General features: G+C 38.3%; 1 protein-coding gene across 1 annotated transcript in view; it reads left to right on the top strand.

Annotated features, from left to right (window-relative positions):
* The window catches only part of SMAP1 (small ArfGAP 1), a gene marked incomplete at both ends in the record, with an annotated part of 93,216 nt that overhangs the window by 38,755 nt on the left and 30,572 nt on the right, over positions 1–23,889 (top strand). Inside the window, 2 exons of the mRNA XM_079550094.1 lie at positions 6,368–6,442; positions 9,952–10,032. Coding sequence (XP_079406220.1) covers positions 6,368–6,442; positions 9,952–10,032 — 156 coding nt within the window. The remainder of the gene's footprint in view (positions 1–6,367; positions 6,443–9,951; positions 10,033–23,889) is intronic.

Raw genomic sequence — 23,889 nt, 5'->3', positions numbered from 1 at the left:
CTCGTGCTGGGGAGCCCAGAACTGGACATGTTGCTGACACACATCCAGCTTGTCTTCCAGAACCTCTGGGTTCTCTACTGCAGAGCTTCTTTCCAGTCAGTTGACCCCCCTGGACTGATGGATGAAGTTTTTCTTCCCCAGATGCAGGACTTGGTGCTCCCCTTTGAATTCTGTGTGGTTCCTGTTGGGCTGTCCTGCAATGTTGCTTTGAATGGCATCATGCCTACATACTACATCTACTCCTCCTCCTGATTTTTGTATCATCTTCAGACTTGATGTGATGAACTGTCCCACTGTGTCATCAGTGAAGCAATTAAGCAGGCTTGGCCCCCGAATCAACACCTGAGTATACCACTACTGACTTGCCTTGAACTTAGACTTTGCCCAGTAGTGGTTAAGTGAGTTATTTGATGTAAGAAGCAGGGTCTTATTTTCCCCACTTCCATGAGGAATCAGTTACTTTCCATGAGGAGTAAACATGGGTGGACTGACCTAACTACAAGTTACTATACAATAGCGCAGACAAAAATTCTGCTAAAGCTGGAATCCATAGTGATGATTGCCAGTTCAGTGTCAATCATGAAAATGTAAGTTATCTTGGTATGCAGTGGAGCAGGTGTTGCCACTTTAGAGAAGAAAGGTGTTCTGAGATGTTGAGAAGCTCTATTAAAGACGGTTTTCCCTGGAAGAAATGCAGATTGAAAACAACTCATAGGTTGGACAGGGGAAGTGGAGAGCACTTGAGTAAGAGATTAAAAGCATCTGTTTATCCAGTGTCAGTTTTTAAGCTAATGTGATTCTCTCTAGCATCCCAAGACGTTGATGTCTAGAGGAGAAGCTAAGTAACACCCCAAAGAGTAAGCAACAGTACGTATGGATACTCTTAGAGTTGGAAAATAAATATAGCATCAAAATCAAATGCTGTTGAAAAAAATCTCCCAGAATATTCATTGCATGTCTACTCAATGAAAATTTTATGAATGTCTATACTTCTGCACGTATACAGAACTATAGCTAGGTTTTGCACAAGCTTCATTGTAGTCCTGAAATGAGATATGAACACTCGAAAAAGAATGGAGGAGGGGTGAGCACATTCAAATGTGGGTCCCTGCATCTTTTTTCTGTATTGTTTGCCCAGCAATCTGAGCACTGAATATCAGTGTTTTAATAACTAAAAAGCCTAACCAGTTAGGCTAATGAACTTCTGGAGATATTCAGACATAAGTACTGGTAATAGTGCATCAGCATTCGTATGCTGCTTTCAGTATTTCAAGAGTAGACCTTTAAAAGTGGTAAGCTATTGGTTGTATGTGCATTTGTTACAAGTCTGCAATTGATACTGCTTTAAAATAAAATACTAATTTAATTTTGTTGGCATGTATTGGAGATGTGCTGTAATAAAGACAATGAAAAGCATATCTAGTAGCTGAACTTAAAACCTGTCAAATGAGTATGGAGTAGACCTCTTGATTTAGATTATTTCCCTGTGTATTGTGTGCATTTAAATTGGCCACTCGAGGGCACCTTTGTATTTGGTTCTGCTCTTCCTGAGTATATTGACCTGGTTTCATAATGCACTCATTTTTAATCTCTCAAATCTTGTGAATGATAGCACTGTAAATTTCATATTTAATGGAAGCTTTATGTAGGTTTCTAAAGCTTCAGCTTGATCTCTTTAATAAAAGGCTAGGTAGCAAATTGCATTATACCAAGAGCGAGGTTTTAGAAAAGCTGAAAATAACAATTCGTGAAAATTTCTAATATATTGACCTTAACACTCACTTGTGTTTACATGATTGACCTGAAAGGATGTTGTGGTGAGGTGGGAGTCTGCTTCTACTTCTAGGTAACTAGCAGTGGGACAAGAGGGAATGGCTTCAAGTTGTGTCAGGGAGGTTCAGGTTGGATATTAGGAAAATCTTGTTTTCCAAGAGTGTTTGGGCAGTGTAACAGTCTGCCTAGAGAAGTGGTGAAATATTCTTTCATGGAGGTGTTCAGGAAGTGTGTGGTCTTGCTATTTAGGGAAATGATTTAGTGTGCACTGTTAGTGATAGGTAGGAGGTTGGACTAGATGATCTTACAAGTCTTTTCCAACCTTGGTGATTCTATGATTGTTGTCTACTATCAAATATGTTATTGAAAAGTTCACTACAGTGAAATCATTTATTGGTTTTTTGTGTATGTTCTCTGATAGCTTCATTTGGTGGTAATTTTAACCTTACTTTTCACAGAAATAGTATCTGGTGAATAGACTGCATCAAAACCATTGGGCCAAAGAACGTTTGTATTGGTGCTTCTACATTAATAAGTAAAATAGTGTGTATCTGGATAGCATCCTTGCAAAGAACTAACATGGTTTAGTGGGGAAATATTGGTGGTGGATGGATGGTTGGATTAGATGATCTTGGAGATCTTTTCCAACCTTGTTCATTCTGTGATTCTATGATCTCCCAGTACGGAGGCCAGAGAATTGGAAAAATGTTATAAGCTTGCAGATCCATTCTTTTTTACTTTAAGAACCAGAGTCTCTTATAGATCATAAGTGAAAATGAAGTCTTACATAACATGTATACGTATATGTATAACATGTATTCTCTTGTTCTGCACTGAATATCAATGCTTTTAAAGCCTGCATTGAGTTTCATTGTACGAAATAGTCATTTTTTGATGTATCAGCTTTCCTAAAACAAATAATGCAGAGATTTAAAAATCGCTAAAATTAGATGACTACAAGTTTTTTGGTCTCAAACTTGATTGAAAATTTATGATCTTAAGAGTATAAATACAGAGACTTCAAGAGCTCTGTACTTCATTTCCTCTCAGCCAACTCTGAATTCACTTCTTAATTAAAAGTCCCAACTATTCTTCGATTAAAAACTAAATGAAATATTCAGATGATACTTGTCTGTTCACAATACATTTTTAATGCACGCAAACACATCAGCTTTATTCCTAGCAGCATGTATGGATGGTTGTAGGGATTGCCATTGGTTTTGTCGTTTGCTTTGAAGTGCCAGTAATCAGCTTTTGTTCATAGCATCCCAGAGCACTGTTGGAGTGTATTATTTTGTGCTTCTTGATTTGAATTCTGGAAAATGGCTAGAAACCACTTCTTGCTTTTTTTGGTATAGAAATCTAGATTGATTTGTTGTTTTATACATATGGTCACAAGGGGGAGAGTTTTGGGTTCTTTGTCTTTAATAGCCTTGGTGACAGATCTCACCCCTGTCATCTACTTGTCCAAATGTCTTTTTCTATTAGTTCTAAATTAAATGAATACAAAGATATTTTCTACCTCTCCTGCTGTCTGCTCTTCAGACTTCATTGCTGGTGTCAGTATTAGCCTGTATTTTTGGAGTTTAAGAACTGGAATATCAGAAAAGTAGTTACAGAAGTATTGCTTATGGAATAACAGTTGTGCAAAGCAGGTTGTTTTTGCTGCTCAAAAGAGAAGATATCTGCTTGCGGTCAACAGCATTTTCAGGTCCTTAAACTCGCTCTCAGGACTGGAGTTGATCTTCCTTTCTGATGCTTCTGATCAGTCTTACAGGAGTAAATCAGTGTCAAGAAAGGCTGATAAATACTGAATGGAAAACACATGTATTACTTTGAGAGGGGATTACGTAGCGTTCTTTTTCAATGACCTCAGTCTACTAGAAAGGTTTTCAATTTATTATTAAAAACCTTGGTTGGCAATCCTGAGTGGTGATCAGCTATAAACACTTAGGGTGCACGTGTGGCTTTCAATTCATGAAAGGCAGGCTCACCAGCGTGGAATGCAGCATGTTTTGGTACTGGGTGTGTGTACCTGTCCCAAGTGGCAGGGTCTGGGAGTTAGCTTCAACCTTGGTGCTCCCACTGCTGACTGCCCAACAGTATTGTTACAGGCATAGAAGTAGGTCACTGAGCATATGCTTTCTCAGTTGCCATTTGTTAGTCAAATGAGATTCATTAGCTTGCCAGCAAACTGGGACATTTTATGAGCTACCTTATCATGGTAATAATTTTAAAAACGAAGATTAAGCAAAACTATAAGAGCAACGCACAGCTTGTCAGCAATTGCTCCTTATCAGTATTTTATTTCTTCTGTCTGGTGTGACCTATAGTGGCGCAGGCTGTTTCAACAGTGGAGATGGCATGGAGAAGCTATTAATGCTAAGTTTGAATGATCAGTCTGTCTTTTTGCAGCTAAGTCATCAGGATAGTGTCGGTGCTGCTTAAGGATGATTTATGCTATTAAAGATTATTAGTGTGGTTTTTGCTATACATCTTATCTGTAAAGTGTGCTCCACTTTGGAAAGAAAAAGACATGCCACAACCTTTCAAAGTAATAGTTGGGGGGACAGCTGGATGGAAAATAAAAGCTGTGATGTTTATTAAATTCTGGCATGTAGACCTGACACAATGAAACATCTGAGTACGGACAAAGACCATAAGAGCTGGAACTACTGGGACTTAATGCTAGCTGGTTTGCTCTATGTAAGGTGTCTCTGCATCCGTGGCTGATTGGACAGCTTTGAGTTCAGGAGCTAGTTTGCTCAGTGCCAGCTGGGAGCAGGATGCTGGGCAGCTGTCCCTGATACACATTCCCAGTGGCAAGTAATTCTCCAGGCTTCTCTGGTAGCCTGATGAACTCCACAATGGACTGTATCAGTCTGTCTTTTAATCCTGTTTTATGCTTAACTTTATCCAGCCACTCAATTTAACTTGATTGGATTTTTTTTTTTCATTCAGATGTCCTTATCTGGTGCAGCAAAGAAGATAACAAATTTAACATGATGCGGTGAATGATAAAACTGTTCAGCAGCCCAAACTCCTGTCATTACTTTCATTATATAAATGTAATCAGTTCTTTATACATTATAATGTGTCTTCTCTTAGAAATTATATTCAGTCATACACCTTTTGTACTCCTGCTTAGGTGAATACTTGCATATGTCACGTGTGCATTAAAGCATAAAGCTGGAGTTTAGCCTGAAGTGAATGCATTTCTGCTTTGTGTCTTCAAACCATTTGTGTTTTTTCTCACCTTGTACATCCTGTTCCATAGCGCAGGCAGACTTGCAACTGCTTTTCCCTGCCTGTCAGCTTACAGCTTGCATACTTCTTCTCTTTGATTTGCAAAGCTATGATGATTTCAGGCCTTCATAAGGTTGCCTTATCCTGGATTAGATACTCCCTTAATTTATGAAGATGATATGCAGATTGAGAAGGATTATTATAGAGTATACCATATATATATATATATATATGATTAATTACTTTATGGGTTTATGGGGAAAAAAACTCATCGTATACACTTTATGAATATCCACTTGCAGGACTGGAAATATGGGGCATGAGGTAGGGTTTTTTTCTCCAGCTATTTTTCCTTTAACTTCAGCAAAAACATGTCATCTGAATTGGCTATTTTGATCCAATGTAATGACCTGCTTTGCAGTAGCTTCCCTTACTTATAAGTTTTCATCATAGATAGTAGAGATGATACAAGACAGTATAGAAGTGTCAACTTTATAGCTCTGAGGATCTACTTCGTGTTTGATGAAAGTAATTCAGTTGTATTTTTGTAGTAAGGATAACAAAAAGATAATGCTTCCATCAAAGTGATCAACTATGCATAAAGAAACAGGATAGACAGATGTATGGAAATAAATTCAGCAAAATCCCTTTTTTTTTTGAGCAAACTGGATCAGTTATGCATTTTAGATAATTCTGGAAGTGATAACAGCAATCTTATGTACTGGTTTGTAGAAGAGAAGCTTCACCTGACTAGAGAAGATCTGGAGCTCTACTTCTAGAATGCTGCTTTATGTACATGCTTCATAAACCCTAAGCTCCTCGTTCCTTTGGAATGATCTTAGAGGAACAGTTAATTAGAACTTCAATTAATGTATAACTTGGAGTTATTTTGCATTGTTTTTACTAAAAATACTGTTGCAGTGAACAAGAGCAAAGGCACTCTTCTCTCAACCTCCTATGAGGACTTTGTGCTTTGGGACATTAATATTTCAGTGGTCACATTGGAAAAAATGAAAAACAAATGAAACAGATTTGTCTTTCTTAGGCCTGTGATATGATTCTGTGCAGGTTCATTTGCTTGTATGCTGTTCCAGAGAATTCTGTTGTAGGTCTCTCATTCTTGCTTGACAGATTTCCGTTAGAATTCATGCAGATAAAACTTAAGAAGTTAAATGCAAATACTTTGTCTACTCCTTTTGCTTTTTCTGTGTTGTGTGTTTTATTTCCACACTTTAACAATTACTGAAAAAGAATAAAAATCACATCTTGGCTATCTCTGCCTCTCTCCACCCCTTTTCCAATTTTTTCTTGCTTATTTTCCTTCTCATTTCTTTCCTGTTTTGCACAGATATCCTCTTCTGATACTGCTCAACCTTTGGCATCCTCTCCTCTCCAGGCTGCTGCTGAGAAGAGCAAAGCAGAGGTATATCTTTCTGGTCTAACTTTTTTCAAATTATCTGATCTACTGCTTTGCACAGGTGTTTGCATTGCTGTAGGGTAATTTCACCAAGTTAACTGGAGAATTTGAACTGTTAATAGTCATTCAAGTGTTCTCCTCCTTGCTTCCCTGACTGGGTGCAAAGGAACTGATACAGTTGGTGTCTCAGAGCTGTGTGAAGACAATTCATTCCAAATTAATGGGCATGAGTGACTTTGGCCTTTCTCTTCAGGAATAATTTTTGACATCTTTTCCATATTACTTGCTTCAGAATCATCAGTATTATTCCAGTCACTTACTTCAGTCTCCTTGGAGATAAGTGTCGCTAAATTAATTCTGTTTTTCTTTTAACTCCTACTGTTACAATATCCCTTCTAGCTGAGGCAGGTGTACATGTACTGAATTTACATTCAATGTTTAGAAAGGCCTTCAAAAATTTTCACAAATAAGAAGAAGAGGATGAGGCATCATTTATATGAACTTTCAGTAAATGTTACAATGTGTAATAAAAATGGAACGCTTTAAAATGCAAATGTTCAATATTAGGTTCTTCTGTATGAACACTTCACTTTGAGACTGCATACAGCCTATGAAAAGTTTATTATCTAAACATAATCTTTTTTTCTTCTAGATATAGAGAATATGTCCAGACAGTATAAATTATTTTAGTTTAGCTATATTCAGCATGAATTAAAATCTGAGTTAGTGTCATAGACTAGACCACAAGCCTTTGTGAATTTGATGTGCCTTTGAAGATGTAGCAGGAATCTCAACAGCTGCTCTATAATTAAATTCACCATTTATTTCTCAACCTTCTCATTTTGCATTCAAATTTTTCAATTCTGCTATATAACTAGTATGCCATACTGTTGGAAACAATTTTGGGGAAAAATGAAAGATTGTTGTTAGCAGTATAATTTCATTTAGTGGTCTTGATAGTGGTTTTTGACTAATTTTGCAAGAAATGAAACACTTGAGTTGAAGTTCTGGCATGAATACACCTTCTGAGAAGTGCTTTTATTTAGTCTGTATTCATTTTTATCTAAGGGAGCTGAAGCAGAAAGCTTGTATATTGAACCTGTGAAGTGTGAAGATGAAGGAGTTACAGGTTTTTAAGTCTGCATCAGAAAAGGAGTGAGTGAAAATAAAGTCTCTGGGAATTGGAAAAGATCCTTTTTCAAAAGATCCTTAGGATTTGTCTTTGCATCTCCACTCCAATGTGGGGTTTGTTGAGAGGTGTTTCTTGTTTGTATTTTGTCACTTCTGTGGTGCTTTTGCTGTATGAAACTTACTGTATGCCCTCTTGAAGTCCAAAGAATTTAAATTTCCTGATTTTTTTTTCCTCTAGAAGTGAGGTTTCTCTAGTAAAATATATTTAACAATTATATATGTCAAAGTCAAACTGGAGATAGAGAAGTCTTAAAGATAATATGCAAAATCCTCTAATTCTATGTTCATTTGAAAGTAGTGACCTATCATTGTATCTGAGAAGCAAGTGTACTGTTTTAACACTTGGAACAACCTTTCCCAGTGGGAGAGAAGACAAATAGTTGTGTAAGTCCTAGAAGAGAATCTACAGGAGAAGAGATCAAGTGTACTTAAATTATTCAACTTGAGAAAAATAGGGAGGGAGGAAAGGGATAAACAACTTCTGGAAGAAGTGTTCTCCAGCAGTGTATGTGTGCACAGTACATGATTACAGTCACAACGTTTGGGGAGCGTTTAGAATTCAAATCGATACTAGAATTGGCGATACGATAATGAAAGAAGGGCTAAGCTTCATTTGAAAAGCATGGCTGTGTGTTTGCAATCTTAGTTCAGTAAGCCTGCAAGGCTTCCTTCCATGCAGGGGAATATCATCAATGGCTGCAATTCGGTGCTCTTTGTCTTGGTGCTGCAGTTGCTGTGAGGCCTCAGTTGATTTCACCCTGTGGGAGAGCTTGCACAGATTCACTTCTTCCCTCTTTTCACATCCCTCACCTGTGTTGTAACTGTTCACTAGAGGAGGCTGAGTGGCACAATGGCTCCTGATGCCTCGAGAGACCCCATCTTCTGTATGTTATGAGCAGGAGCTTGGAGGAGTGTGCTTTGGTCTTGTTAGACCTGTGCACTTTTGAATTAATAAATGGGACACAACTTCCATAGCACTGCTATGATTCTTTCAGAGGAAACGGCTCTTTTGTTTCCTTTCTGGGTCAACCTCTTGTCGTATGACTCACTAAGTCTTTCATATGACCAAAGTCAACATTCTACATGCAGGAGTATTATGTTAACACTACTCAATCGGCCTTTAAAAACTGGTAACTCTGCAGAAGATTAAGGTTACATGCATGTTGTCTTACAGTTCTTTGGTCAGGCTGGAAGCTGTATTAGTGAGAGAGGTTATCAGTCAGTTGATTACTCTCCACTCCTTCCATGGCAGATGCCACGAATTCCCTTTCCTTTTACCCCTCACCACTTGATCTGTTGTTTACTCTCTGCCACCTTACTTAAATGTATATATTATATATATCATATATTATATATTTTATATATATATATATATATAATATATATATTATATATATATATATAAAAGAACTGCAAAGCTGAAACTGGAAGTTTCAGAGCTTCCCTCTATAACTCAGATCTTATGATGTCAAGTGTTGCTGAATCCAGCAAAACCTAAACTATGGAAGTTTTTGGAAATTTTCTGATTTCCCCTCAAACCATGTTAGCTCCTAGCAACTGAATGACCTGTGGCAAGGAATTCCACAGCTTAGTTACAGCATGTGTAGAAAATAGTCTCCTTTTATTTTGAACCTTGTTCTATGCTGTCTTTGATAGCCACTTATTATTATACTGGAAGACAAGGAGTGATCCCTGACGCAGAAATTCAAGACGGTTTCTGTTTTGACTTAGAAAGCAATGGATGCTACAAGGAAAACAGTTCTTTTGTGGTAATCTTTGATACTAGTCAAAGATGACACACTTGTTTCTTTCTGTTCTTTGTGAGATTTCAGTGTTGTTAGAGAGATGCTAGTGAATATTAAGAGCAAGTGTCAAAACCAGAGTTCTCATGGATCGTGAGAAGACTTCAGAAGGTGGGGTAGAGCAGTTAGATCATATGATACGAACAAAATAAACTTCAGTAAGCTATTTTTGTGTTTGTCCTCACCTCAGCTGTATTCTGTGTCCAGTTGTAGATACTTTTTCTCTTCAGGTCTTTTCTTAGGAAAAAAACACCAGTGGTATGTTTTTCTTTCTGCTTGTAAGTGGAAATGCAGGTGAGAAGCAAAATAATATTTTCTTAAACTTGCAAAATGAAATTTAATATTTGTAGTAGTACTATTTGAGCAAAACAGATCACTTCTGGAAGCAGTGTGGGTAGGAGCATAAGCTCTGAATTCAAAGGGACTAACTGAAGATCTTTCTTTTATATGACTGGACATTCAGTATGTTTGCAAATGCATTGTTATTGAGTATTAGCTAATGCTTTTATTTGTTTTCCTCAGAAGGAAAAAGAAAAAAAGAAAGAAGAGAAAAAGAGAGAGAGAGAAACAGAAAAAGCATCAAAACAAGTAGCAGTTGAAAAGGTAAGAATATCTTCTTTTTCTCAGTTATTTAAAACTGTAGTGTTGGTCATAGTGTAGTTTTCATTAAAAAAAAATGAAATTTGTAGCTGCAGGGAAAATAAAACACACATACACAATCCAGACAATCCACACAAATGGCTTACTTATTATGTGTGTTGTTATTTCTGTATGAGGTTGCAGGAAGATGAGTTTGGATTTGTTAAAATATAATCTTAAATGATTAAGATTTTTAAGAGCTACCATTACCATTCTTACATAGAAAATTTTCAGCTTTATTGAGCGCCATATGATTATTTAGTGATATCTTTCTTAAATGAATCCATTTTAAAAATAAATGTTTAATCTATAGAGTTGAATTAATATCTCCTATCTGGATAACCTGAAAATATTCAACTGGAATGTGTCGCGAAATGTGACAGGCAAACCAGCTTAAGCTGCTTCTGTAAGCAGTTATATTAAAGTACAACAAGCAGCTTTAGCAACGTAAGAACATTTAAAATTTCATGTATACTGATCTACACTGCTTGTAGAGTTAATATTAAAGAGAAATGGAATGGATAATTTAAGTTTTAAATGCAAGTAGTTTGTTCTGAGACAGGTGTCTTCTTGCCAACATGACTCCAATTATGTTCTTATATCAAGTATGTTCTTATCTGCATCGTAGTCCACAAAACACATTGGTGTCCCCATCTGTCGTTTAATTCCTCAATAATGTTCTGTTACAATTATGAAAAATATTGAATATTCATGCCTTATGATTGCAGATGTATTTCTAGTTCAGTTTTCAAATTTCAGTTTTCTTTATTTTGCATAATAAAGAGATACAAAAATATATGCATATGTGAATGGGGAACAATAACCCTCCCCAGTACAAGTTTTTTTTGTGTGTGTGGAATTGGAAAGCAGTTTTAGAATTACAGAGGCAACATATTGTGATGACAATTTGGACTTCTTCAATAACCTAGTGGAAGAAGGATATCCTTATATGTATGGTAGGATGTCAAACCACATTTGTTAGTGGTAAGATAAATATTAATATTCTTGATTATTGGAGCTCTGCAAGGGCACAGTTCTTTTACATCCAGCCAAATTAAGTGTTGTGATCAAAACAATATAATATAGTCATACAGGCTAAAAATGTTGCTGTAGTTTGTAAAGCTCAGAAGTCTAGCGTTGGCTGGGAGGAGAAAGGAGTTTTTATTGCAGGGGTGACTTGGCCTTGTCACGTGGCTAGGAGAACTTCACTAAGTGAGGAGAAGGGACTGCATTGCGCCATTACAGCTGAGGATCTACCCTAATGCTTGATATAAAGCCCACACCAAATGCCTCTGATTAGACTTACATTTGAAATGTAATGCCGGTTAAATGATTGAGCAAGAAAGCATTTTCATTTTAAATGCTTGTAATACAAAATGCATAATTTCATAAACACATCTGCACTAGATCACAGTGTTGTAACAGCTGGAGAATGTTTGAACATGCAGGATATTTTATTTCATTATTAATACATCAGCACTGATTGCTCAAATGAGACTCGTCTGTGTGTCATCTTTTTTATTTAATATATTATTTAAGCTGGGGCTTTTCAAGGTTTTCAAGGATTGTTGAAAGTACACTACTTTTAGACACTACCTATAAACTTTAAAATCAGTCACTTTCTAGAATCCAAGTGAGACCTGTATTGAATTCTTGTGTTTTCACTGGAGAAGTTCTGGTGGGATAGAGAATGAAAAGGTTTTAGTTATGCATATGGATTTTTATGCTGCAATTCTGCTTGAAAATATTACATACAGTGATGTTCTTCTTAGTTTAACTAATAATGATGGACTTAACATCCTGGTAAAGACTATCTGTAGGGTATTTTAAATATTGCATGTTGAATTGGTAGGGGAATGCTGGACTCTTGACCACAATACCATATTTCCAACACCACAACAAGAAGCAGATTATTTATCCCAGAATTGACCGTCCTGAAGAAGGAAACAGACTTTAAGTGTTCTTCATACCTGAAATCACTGCACCTTCTTGCAAACATAGTATATCACCAGTGCAGACATTCCAGACTTGAAAATTTGTTGAAAATAGGTAACCACGCGATTGTCAGTTTTAAAGGAATTTTTTTATTAAGGTTAATTCAGTCAATGTTTTGTCCATCCTACAGAAGAATCAATGAAGATGAAAAAGAAAAGCAGGCATTAAACTAGCAAAAGGTTTAAAGTGAAGCTATATAAAACTACAGAGAGCTTTAGCAAAGTCACGTATGAGTCTTACGTTCCCAGTGCCTTCTATTTTATATCTTATTCTGAGCTTGTTAGCTTTTGAAACAAAAGAAAGAACAGTATCTTAGAAAACCCAACAGCAAAATGTTCACATTCAATACTTATATTCCAGTCTCTACTTCAAAGAATGAAAGCTGTGCCTACGTTTGGCTAAGAGCCCTTTACTGGTGGCTGGCCGATCTTTAACCTTTAGCAAACTGACTGTTCAGCCCTGTTTATTTTGCATTTTCAAAGCTTATAACGTGTGTTTAGTAAAATGCATTATTCCAACATTATGTTGGTGTGTCAGTTGGCTATCATGTAAGTCTTTGTTGGCTAGCATGCTTTTGTAAGTGCAAATGACAGAAATGTACATTTTAATGGATTAAATGCCGGTGGGCTTTTTAGTAAGAATCACCATGTCCTTGAGGCGGTTCCCATGGGAATCAGTTTTCAGGAAAGTTCTCATTGGAGACAGCAATAGATGCAGAATAGAGTTTCCACAAGGTCCAGGCAAAATCTACAGAACAGTGAGAAGTAAGGATACTTACTTGGTGTCAGGTTTTCAGGGTTGTTCTGCTTTCTGTGATTACAATTACGAATTACTGGGCGATTTGTATTATAACAAGATCTGCTACAGATTGACGGTCAGCCACAGTGATTAATATTTTATTGGGAGTAGCCAACAGTGTGGTGTTCAACATCAGATCCTGCAGTACTCTGTAAAAATAAAATAGTGATATTGCTAAGCCACTGGCAGTTGTAATGCTTGCTTTTTTTTCTTCTGTTTAAGAGCTCATGGAATCTTACGGAATAGCATTGAAACTTCACTGTTATTAATTATAGCTTCTGGTGCTTTGTAAAGCATGTTCCAGTGGTCTCTTTTGTTTTTCATGTTGGTAATGGGCTAACAGTGGTCAGATAAGACAGGGAGTTAGCTTTCTAGCCATGTAAGCGCTAATTTGATCCTGAAATACTGTACAGTAGTTAATATGGATCTCAGCTGATAAAACTGTTGCTACATATATACAGAAAATTTCTTGTAACCTTTAGATAAGAAAATATGTATTGAAGATTTCATTGATTCACTAGTAGTTTGTGCTATTACAAGATGACGTGTAAGAGTTGCCATAATATAACCAACTACCAGTTCAGACTGTGGAGCATTCAGTGTGCTTCAGTTTTTCCAGAAAAACAGTATAATAATTGGAATACTAAATGCTCAGTGAGCACATAATTATATATTGACATATCATGTCAGAAAAACAGAATTTCGTATTTCGTTTTAGACTTTCTACTGTGGGCAGAATATTTATAACAGGGCTGGTATGGTAATCTGTTAAGATTCAGAGTTGTACTTTAAATTATAGCAAATTAACCAACAAAATGAATGCATTTATTTCCTTGGATATCAGAACTACAGATTGTGGGGATTTGTTGCCTCTTTTAGGTCATCTGCATAAAGGTTTGAAAAACTGCATTTAATGAGAAACTCTTATGTGAACAGTTAAAATAGAATTCTTAGTGCCCTTTGGGAAAATGAAAGATGAAATGTGGGTGAATGTGAATCTGTTTACACTTCCAGCATTTTTTTACTTGAAGATGACACCTTCCAAGAGTAAATTATCTTAATTTTCAATTAAATATTTTCATATTTTAAGCTAGTAATTGAGAGCTAGAGCCTCTTAAGCACAGAAGAGTCTTATATAAGTTTAAAATAGGAGATTACAAGTGACTTGAAGTTCTTGTAACCTTATAACTATTGATAGATCATATTATTAGTCTGAGATGGGTGCCGCTTTACCAGCACACTCACTTCATAAATCAGATCCCGATTTTAGGTAAATGTTAAAGGGAAGTAATTGTTCTGTAAAAGAATGGACAAGGAACTGGAGCATGAGGAATAAAGCTCTTGAACTAACATTTGTAAGGAATGGGGAAGTAAAATCTCTCATTTTGTGTGGAAAAAGCAAATTCTCTTGAAGAATGCAATATTTAACTGCCTAGTAAGCATACAGAGACTTAAGCTACCAAAGGAATTCTCTTCAGGAATCTGCCAGCTTATTCTAGGAGCAACTGACCTAGTGACATCTGGATTCTGCACATATTCTTGCATTCTCTTTTTCCTTCCTTCACTGTCTCCTTGATCCTGCTCAGAATAAGTAAAACAATACCATAAGGATAAAAGCTTGCTTGTGGTAGCAGTGGCAGTGGGAGGATGGTTGGACTAGATGATCTTGTAGGTCCTTTCCAAACTTGTGATTCTGTGATTCTAAAGTAGAATTACATGCCACGTTACTCTCAGTATTCAGTAACTCATATTTTCAAGGTCTTCCTTGAAAGGTCTTCAGACACTCATCAATTTTCAGTTTGAAGTCTCTTATTAACATTTTCTGGAGTTGACAGTGACCAAAATGTAGCATCTCCAGTGCACCAACAGCACTCATTAAGAGAAAGCCCTTGTCTCTGAGAAACCCAGGGTACTTCCTTGTGCCATTTCCGCAATTATAGATCTTGTTTTCTTTTTTTTTTTTTTTTTCATGCTTAAGATAACGTGTCTGGATGCCTACCTGTGTGACCTGGTGTAGGGAACCTGCTTTGGCAGGGGGATTGCACCATTAAGATGGTGAAGGGCCTGGAGCATCTCTCCTATGAGGAAAGTCTGAGTGAACTGGGTCTGTTCAGCCTTGAGAAGAGAAGACTGAGAGGGGACCTGATCCAGGTCTATAAATATCTAAGGTGTGGGGGGCAGAATGGCGAGGCCAGACTGTTTTCAGTGGTGAGTGGAGACAGGACAAGGGGAAACGGCTGGAAACTGCAGCATAGGAAGTTCCGCACAAATGTGCGCAAGAACTTCTTTACAGTGAGGTGACGGAGCACTGGAACAGGCTGCCCAGGGAGGTGGTGGAGTCTCCTTCTCTGGCGATGTTCAAGACCTGCCTGGATGCCTACCTGTGCGACCTGCTGTAGGGAACCTGCTTTGGCAGGGGGGTTGGACTCGATGATCTCTGGAGGTCCCTTCCAACCCCTACAATTCTGTGATTCTGTGATTCTGTGATTGGACTCGATGATCACTGGAGGTCCCTTCCAGCCCCTACAGTTGTGTGATTCTGTGATTCTGTGAACCTTATCTTTAGAGTTTCTTTGAGGAAAGATTGCATGAAAACTGCTGGAACAATTATTAGACAGATTTTTTACAACATGAGAACTGGCTCCAGAAAATTGGAGCCAAAGCCCAGGTAGTTTGCAACTAACTGAAATGCAATTCTAGGAATACAAAACGTGTTGAGTTGCAAAAATAAGCAAGTGGGGCCACTCACATGCTTCATAATGCTTCTTAAGGGCCAACAGCAGGAGTAATAATGCAAAAGAGGCTGTCATCCAATGTAGGCAATTTTCAGATGTTTTGTACACGCAATTACAACTAAGATTTTAGATTTGCTAAAAAACAACCCTAAAATCAGATGCTTCTAACCAGTTTGGGAGTGAGGGGAGGGGAAGTCTATAGTCTGCTGCCTCCTGTCTATTTCATTGATGATTACATTACATTGATGATAATGTGAAAATTATTAAATACTTGGCAAGAAAAAATGGATAAAATTTCAACAACCATCTTAAAAGATTCATCACCCTGCCCACCCTTTCATCAGCTGCTGAGTAGTTTTTCTTTCTTATTAGTCCTTTGCATAGTTGAGGTTGGTGAACTTTCCCAAATCAGACATGATTTTCTGTGTTTCCCTTTTCTGCTAAGGCTGATTGAACTGGTTCTTCATTCAAGGGCAAAGTGAAACACTGAACTCCTATTTATTTCTAGTATTTCTACTGAGAAAGACCTCTTACTCCTCAGGAAATTGAATGTGCTCAATTTACAGTCATTTGGCAACTTTCAAAAGAACACGTAGCCTACATATTCTACTAGTGCGTAAGGGAGCTAGCAAAGCCTTACAGTAGTTTCTGGAATTCAAACTTAAGCTGTTCATTCCTTTTGTGTAGTGGCTGCTCCTTGCACAAAGGAGCACTCAGGTAAGTTGCTCCATGCAGTGTGCACCCTGTCAGTCTTATACCAGTTTTCCACCAAAGGAAAGGATGGGATGCAGTCTGATCATTAAACTGTATGTCTTAGTTTCTGCTGGGATGGAATTGTTTTCTTCTGAGTGTCTGGTATGATGCTGTGGTTTGGTTCTAGGAGAAAAACAATGTTGATAGCACACCAGTGTTTACAGTTGCCTGCTAAGCAGTATTGTATAGAGCTAAGACGATTCTCAGTGAGGGCCCCAAGGACCTGGGAGGGAACAGAATGAGGGTGGCTGACTTAGAGTGCCCAAAGGGGTATTCCATGCTATCCAATGTTATATGAAGGGAGTTTTGAACAGGCTGGGAGTGAATCTTGCTGCCCTCTACTGCTCAGGGGACTTGGTAGACATTAGTCGAGAGGTGGTGAGCAATTGCTTTTGCATCACTTGCAGAAGTAGGGGGAAGAAAATTCATGTGCCTAAAATGTTCAGGTGAGGCAGGATATAATTTTATATATTGCTTTAGTTGTTAAATACAGGAAATCTGATATGCTAGCAATCCAGAATTAAGCCAGAAGTGATTTAGAAAACCATCCTCAGTAAACTTAACACGTATTTCTTATTGTAAAATTAGAAAGTTCAGATAAGTTCTAGGCACTTAATGCTTCGGAATTGTTTTCATTCAGCACTGTATAGTTTTTTATGGTGTTTACTTTAGGGACTTTGCATCAGTTGAAGACTTTCATGGTTCATTCTGATAGTTCCACTGTAAAATATTGCATACTGAGCGTTGTAATTACCATGAAACTATATCTCCTTTTCTTTTTCGAAATGGAGCCTTGCCAAGACAGATTTTGTTGTATTTGGACAGTAAAGTTAAATGGTTGGGATGTAAAGAGCAAGCTGTTTCTTGTCTTCACAAACTATCTGTGCTTTTGCAAACTAATTTTGACATTCAAAGTTAAGATTTTTCTCCTGAACATATCAGGATGATGAATGTTTTTAAAGGAGTGCAGCAGTTAACTTGATTAACTGAAGTACTCTTTGACACTGTAAGTTGAATTTGTTTTATTATATTGCATCTTGAATTTGAAACTGGCTCTTGTTTATGTATAAAGTTGATTTAGGTGACAGGAGTGGGTCAGTTAGAGGTTATCTTCCAGTGGCAGTATATCAAAGGCTGTTTTTCTTCCTCAAACTGTGGACTAAATTGCCTGCTTAAACTCAGTGATAACAGTGATGTGCTGACTGTCCAGTTGTTACCAACCTGCACCAGATGGCCAGTGTTATGGAGGTACTGACATAAGTTTACTTGCCCTTTTAGAAAGTACGAGCAAACCCCTCAAGTAGAAGTGGGGACTTTATATTAGCAGCTTTTCCCTTTCCTGTAGACAAAACAGTGTCTAACATTCATTTACCAAAGATGAAGAAATTGCTGTGGTTTCTTTGTGTTCTCCCCTCTGCCCCTAAAGAGAATCGCAGAATGGCCAGGGATGGAAGGGACCTCAAGGATCATGAATCTCCAACCTCCCTGCCACATGCAGGGCCACCAACCTCCCCATTTAATACCAGACCAGGCTGCCCAGGGCCCCATGCAACCTGGCCTTGAACACCTCCAGGGATGGGGCATCCACAACCTCTCTGGGCAGCCTGTTCCAGCACCTCAACACTCTCTGTAAAGAACTTACGAACTGCCATGAAAGATCAACCTGTTTGGGCAAGTGAGGCAAAAGGAGCATTAGTCTCTATTGGCTGGAAGAAAGAAAAGTAGCTAAAATTTTGGTGTACGCTTAAGCACCAGTTTGGAAATGGTTTACTTAAGTGTTTTACTTTTAAACTGTAAGAATAAGTCGACTCGGCAAATACAGACCTGAGTTATAATTTCAACATTTAGAATATCTGTAACGTAATTCTAAATTTAATTGTCTTGTGATTGATGAGGCCTGCTAAATCGCGTGAGTTCATGAGCATGTTCTTTTAAAACTGTAAGCATAATTTTGCTTTCCTGAATGATTTCATTTTTAATGTTTTTTCTTATAATCTTACATAAAATGTTATAAAAATTTGATGTTAATATATAATTGAGTATTTACCAAAGGAACTGAAAAATAACTTTTTCACTGTGATTGCGTACATAGTCTTCTTTATATACTTAGTCCTTGTTTGCATAAATTAATGGGAAGTAGATCTGAGTTAAAGTTCAGCATTCAGGACTATGTGATTAAAATATAGGACAGCCTGTTTCCCTGCCTCCTACCTCCACCAAGGGTGTATTTCAGTCTTGTTCTTTTAATTTGCTTTTTACGGACCTGTGCAGCCTGGTTTTCTGTTTCTAATACTATCTTTTCCATGTTTTGGAAGAGACCAGATTATTTTTGAGGTTTTGTCCTATGCCCTTCTACAGATTAGCATAAGAAGTGAGATTTTTCCTTCCCAAAGCTGTGTAATTCATTCTTTGTGCGGGTAACAAAGGATTCCTTGTGTTTAGGGCTTGCTTTGAAACTTCTAATCTCATGAAAGTAATCTGCCATGGGTCTTATTACCTATTAGAGCTGTAGACAAAGATATTAGGAAATAAATATTGCAGGTAGAAGTAATAGAAAACCTTATTTGTCAGATGGGAGGAAAAAGGATATTTGTCTTTTAAGTTTCAGAAAAAGAGTGAGACCGTAAGAACGGTATCACATTTTTTTCCCCAGTCCAGTCTGCATTCTCTGTATCTGCTTGATTCTATCAACTCTGCTCTATGGCAGAATATTATATTCAAGTTTGTTTTTTATTAATTCTAAATAAATGGAATCTTAAACCTATGAAAACAAGCTTAGGTTTGGGTTTCTTTGGTTAAATTTGTCTTTGTTTTACTTGCTAAACTATCTTTAACAACCAGGTGTCGTTTGGTGTGCTTAGATTTACGTGAACCTCAGTTATCTTTTTCCTCTGTACAGAGTCAAATACTAAATCAGACCTGGGTTTTGAGTTGGTAATACCTACTAACGAATGGTATTTTCAGATTTCTCCTGCTTACATCTGATACGAATCAGCTTTTTCCCACATGAATTAAAGAAAATTGAGTAGGCAACTGCAGAGTTGCCAGAGTAAGTTATGTTACAGCTTTCATTTCTATGCTTCATTTTAAAACGTTAATACCTGTGCTGAGGTACGTTAGTTCTGCTTTTAGCCTGTTTATAGAAGTGGACTCCTACAACAATATGTGGGTACATATATAATAAAATGAAAAGCACGTGCATTTAAATTGTTTTGAACTAAATCAGCTTTGATCAGAGACCAGGACTGGAGCATTTAGAGGCCTTTGAAAAAATAGGAGCATACATGATTGAAAGTGCATATATGCAATCTCATATAAAAGGTTTTATAAAAATTACAGCACTGGTTAGATTGTGCACAGTCAATGAAATGTGCAAGAACAAAATGGTATGATATCTTTACAGAAGTGGTACCGACATAGAGAGTTGAATATGAGGAAAGATACAGATATGAAGTTGAAAACAGAAGCAAGAAATTTAAATAATGTTGCTCAAAATAATAATCTTACTACATTTTGAATAATATGAAAACAAAGAAAGTGTAACAATTAGATTTATTGGATCAGGAGCAAAGCAATCAGGGGTCTTTGTGTGTTCTTTCATTTTACTGTGGTTACATTAGAACGTGCTTAAACCCCTCAGGAGAGGTACCCCACTTCAGTGTGTGAGCATCAAGACGTAGCAGCTGGATAGAAGCAAGAACTGTCAGATGTGCAAATGGTACTTAAGAGTAAAGATGGTAACTTCATTTTTCATGAAAAATAATTTCAGATGCTACAGGCAATTGTCAAACCTCTGACATCAGTTTAAGCTCTGAGTAATTTCTTTTTTTTAAAAAAAAAGGGAGAGAATGTTTAGTAGCTTTCAAGTTCAGGCTGTCATGACATTTTCAGTGTCTTACAGTTTAACTGACCTAGATGTTGATTCTGTGTCTTTTTATTAGAAGAATTAGAGTATTTAGAATGTTGATCATTGTGTTTGGTAGTTGCTCATTGCAGTGGAACAGCGCATAAAAATCCTTACTGCTCTGACATCAATCCTATTGATTATTTTTTCACAATTCATTGAAAGGCTTTTGGGAGATACCACTCTAACTTTGGTAGTGATATAAGCAGGATAAGGCAGAGGCAGGAGTCTTTAATGCATTTGAAGGAAATGGACAAGTTTCTCACTTCAGGAAATTTTGCAAGATTCAGGTTACAAAGTTAAGTGACTCATTAACTAGCTGTTCAAATGTAAAATGTCTATTTAAAGCTGAATTCCTTGTATGTCAGTCAGCACTGTTAACCAGTCTGCCATCAGTTGCCTTCCATCTCTGATAACAAGAGGATTACAGCTGGATAAATTTGACTATCTTACCTGAAATTTTGCCTTTATAAAGTTGGCATCTGCAGCTAGAAAATGGAACCATTCTGCAGTTGGTCTTCAAGCTGGCTGTCAGTGTACTGTTGCAAAATAAATCTCTGCATCTCATTGTTCAGCAAGTGCATGTCTCAGCTTGAGGATGTTGTAGTTTGTGTCAAAATAAGTTACTGCAGGCTTGTCTGCTAGGCAAATAGTGCATTTTATACTGTGTATTAATGTGAGTAACTTTTGCTCATGAGGACATGTAGATTTCGTCTTATTACATTTAATCCTCAATTTACACGGTAGTTACATAACAAAGTACCAGATGAGTAGGGTAAGAGGTCTGTGCCAGTCACTGGAAGGAATCAGGTCAGAGGAGCCTGTGGGTCAGCAGGTGGAGAGATGAGCATCTAGAAGCCACTTATTGCAAAGGCAGTACATTTGTGACCAGCTATTGGAGGCATCCACCGTATGTTCACATGTGTGTAACATTTTGAGCTGAATTTGCCTGTGAGTAGGATACCAGCATCTGGAAAGATCCATGCTCCGAGCTGGTGACTACCTGTGGGTGTAGGGTCTTGTTGTTATCCTTTCCAGGGCACGTTTTCAAAACAAATGGTGGTGCCACATGGTTGTAAATGAGCTAAGGAACTGGAGCAAATGTAGCTGTATTACTTTAATGTTGTCCGGGCTAATTAGCTCAGTGTAAGCCTAGGAGAAATACTTATTCTTGTTTTACCTAGTGAACATGAAGGAAAGCACCAAAAGACTGCAGGCGCCAAACTCTTAGGATAAAGAACTCATCCCCTTATTTCAGACACTGTTGTGTATTTGTATATGGTGTGTGATATTCCTTTGATTCTTTGGGGTCAGCTGTCCTGGTTCTGTCCCCTCCCAGCTCTTTGTTCTCACCCAGCTCCTTAATGGCAGGACAGCAGGAGAACCTGAAAAATACCTGACTTAGTGTGAGCACTGCTCTGCAACAACTGAAAATAGGTGTTACTAACATTATTTTCATCAAAAATCCAAAGCACAGCACCATTCCAGCTACTGTGGAGAAAATTATCCAGGCAAAAATCAGGGCAAATGCTTTGCCTTAACCGTGAACATTTAATGAAATCCAAATACTTTGGTATTTAGAGTGCAAGTTTAAACTGAGAATAACTTTAAAAAAAATGTTATCCTTTAGAAACATTTGAACTAGATGGCCTTTGTGTACAGATCACAGAATCACAGAATGGCCAGGGTTGGAAGGGACCTCAAGGATCATGAATCTCCAACCCCCCTGCCCCTTATAGGACCACCAACCTCCACATTTAATACTAGACCAGGCTGCCCAAGGCCTCATCCAATCTGGCCTTGAGCACCTCCAGGGACAGGGCGTCCACAACGTCTCTGGGCAGCCTGTTCCAGCACCTCACTACTCTCTCTGTGAATAATTTCCCCCTGACATCCAACCTAAATCTTCCCTCCCTCAACTTAAAACCATTTCCCTTTGTCCTGCAGTTATCAACCCTTTCCAAGAGTTGATTCCCCTCCTGTTTGTAGGCTCCATTTAGGTACGGAAAGACTGCAATGATTGCATTCTTTTCTCCAGGCTGAACAAGCCCAGCTCCCTCAGCCTGTCTTTGTAGGGGAGGTGCTCCAGTCCCCTGATCATTTTTGTGGCTCTCCTCTGGACCATTTCCAACAGCTCCCTGTTTTTTTTGTACTGGGGGCTCCACACTTGGATGCAGTATTCCAGAAGGGGCCTCACAAGGGCAGAGTAGAGACAATCACCTCCCTGACCCTTCTGGCCACCCCTCTTCTGATGTAGCCCAGAATACCATTTGCCTTCTGAGCCACAACGGCACACTGCTGGCTCACCTTAAGTTTTTCATCTATCAAGACCCCCAGGTCCTTTTCCACAGGGCTGCTCTCAAGGACCGCTCCTTCCAGTCTGTATGGATGCCTGGGATTCCTCCAGCCCAAGTGCAAAACTCTGCACTTTGCATTGCTGAATTTCATTAGGTTCACCTGAGCCCACCTTTCTAGCCTGTTGAGGTCCCTCTGGATGGCATCCCTTCATTCCATCGTGTCAACCTCACCACTCAGCTTGGTGTCATCAGCAAACTTGCTGAGGGTGCACTCGATTCCATCTTCGATGTCATTGATAAAGATGTTAAAGAGCACCGGTCCCAAGACAGACCCCTTGGGGACGCCACTCGTGACCAGCCTCCACCTCGACATAGAACCTTGATGACCACCTTCTGTCTGTGGCCTTTCAACCAGTGTCTTATCCATGGAGTGGTCCACCCATCAATTCCACATCCCTCCAATTTGGAGATAAGGATGTGGTAGGGGACCATGTCAGAGGCCTTGCTCAAGTCCAGGTAAATGAGATCAGTTGCCTTTCCCTTGTCCACTGACGCCATCACTCCATCATAGAAGGCCACCAGATTGATTAAGCGTGACCTTCCCCTGGTGAAGCTGTGCTGGCTTTCTGAGATCACACACTCATTCCTCATGTGATCAAGCATGTCATCCAGGAAGATCTGTTCCATGATCTTCCCAGGTAGAGGTGAGATTCACCAGCCTGTAGTTCCCGGGGTCCTCCTTGCTCCCTTTCTTGTAAATGGGAGTGATGTGACCCTTCCTCCAGTCATCTGGGACCTCACCTGACAGCCACGACATTTCAAATACGATGGAGAGCAGCTCGGCAACCACCTCAGCCAGCTCCTTCAGAGCCCTGGGTGCACGCCATCCGGCCCCATAGACTTGTACACATTCAGTCTCATGAGGCAGTGCTCAGATACCTATTTGAGGCAGTATCTCAGATACGTATTTAAAAAAAATAAAATCCTGTATTGTTGATTTGTTTGGTATAAATGGCCCAATTTAATTTATATACATCAGTGTGAGCAGTTCAGTGTCAGAGAGCGATTAATTTGAGTAATTGCAGTAAGCTCTTAAATAACAAATTTAAATTTTCCCCCTGAAGTGAGCTGTTTGTTTGAGGCAATTCTGGTTTCAGTAAGAGTTGCAGCTTTTTTTTTGTTGACGTGCAGTGTTTTTTTGTCTTGATTAGAAATGCATCAGATTTTGCATGCTGAGATACTGTAATTGGTGCGGCCTCGTAGCGATATCGCTGTTGGGTATCTTGTGGTTCGATGCAGTATGCTACTTTTTTGGCTCTTCTTGCAATTTAGGTGGAAT

The sequence above is a fragment of the Tetrao urogallus genome (assembly GCF_951394365.1).
Source record: "Tetrao urogallus genome assembly, chromosome: 2".
Taxonomy (NCBI): domain Eukaryota; kingdom Metazoa; phylum Chordata; class Aves; order Galliformes; family Phasianidae; genus Tetrao; species Tetrao urogallus.
The sequence above is the reverse complement of the archived record's forward strand: the minus strand, read 5'-3'. Positions and strand labels throughout refer to the sequence as shown.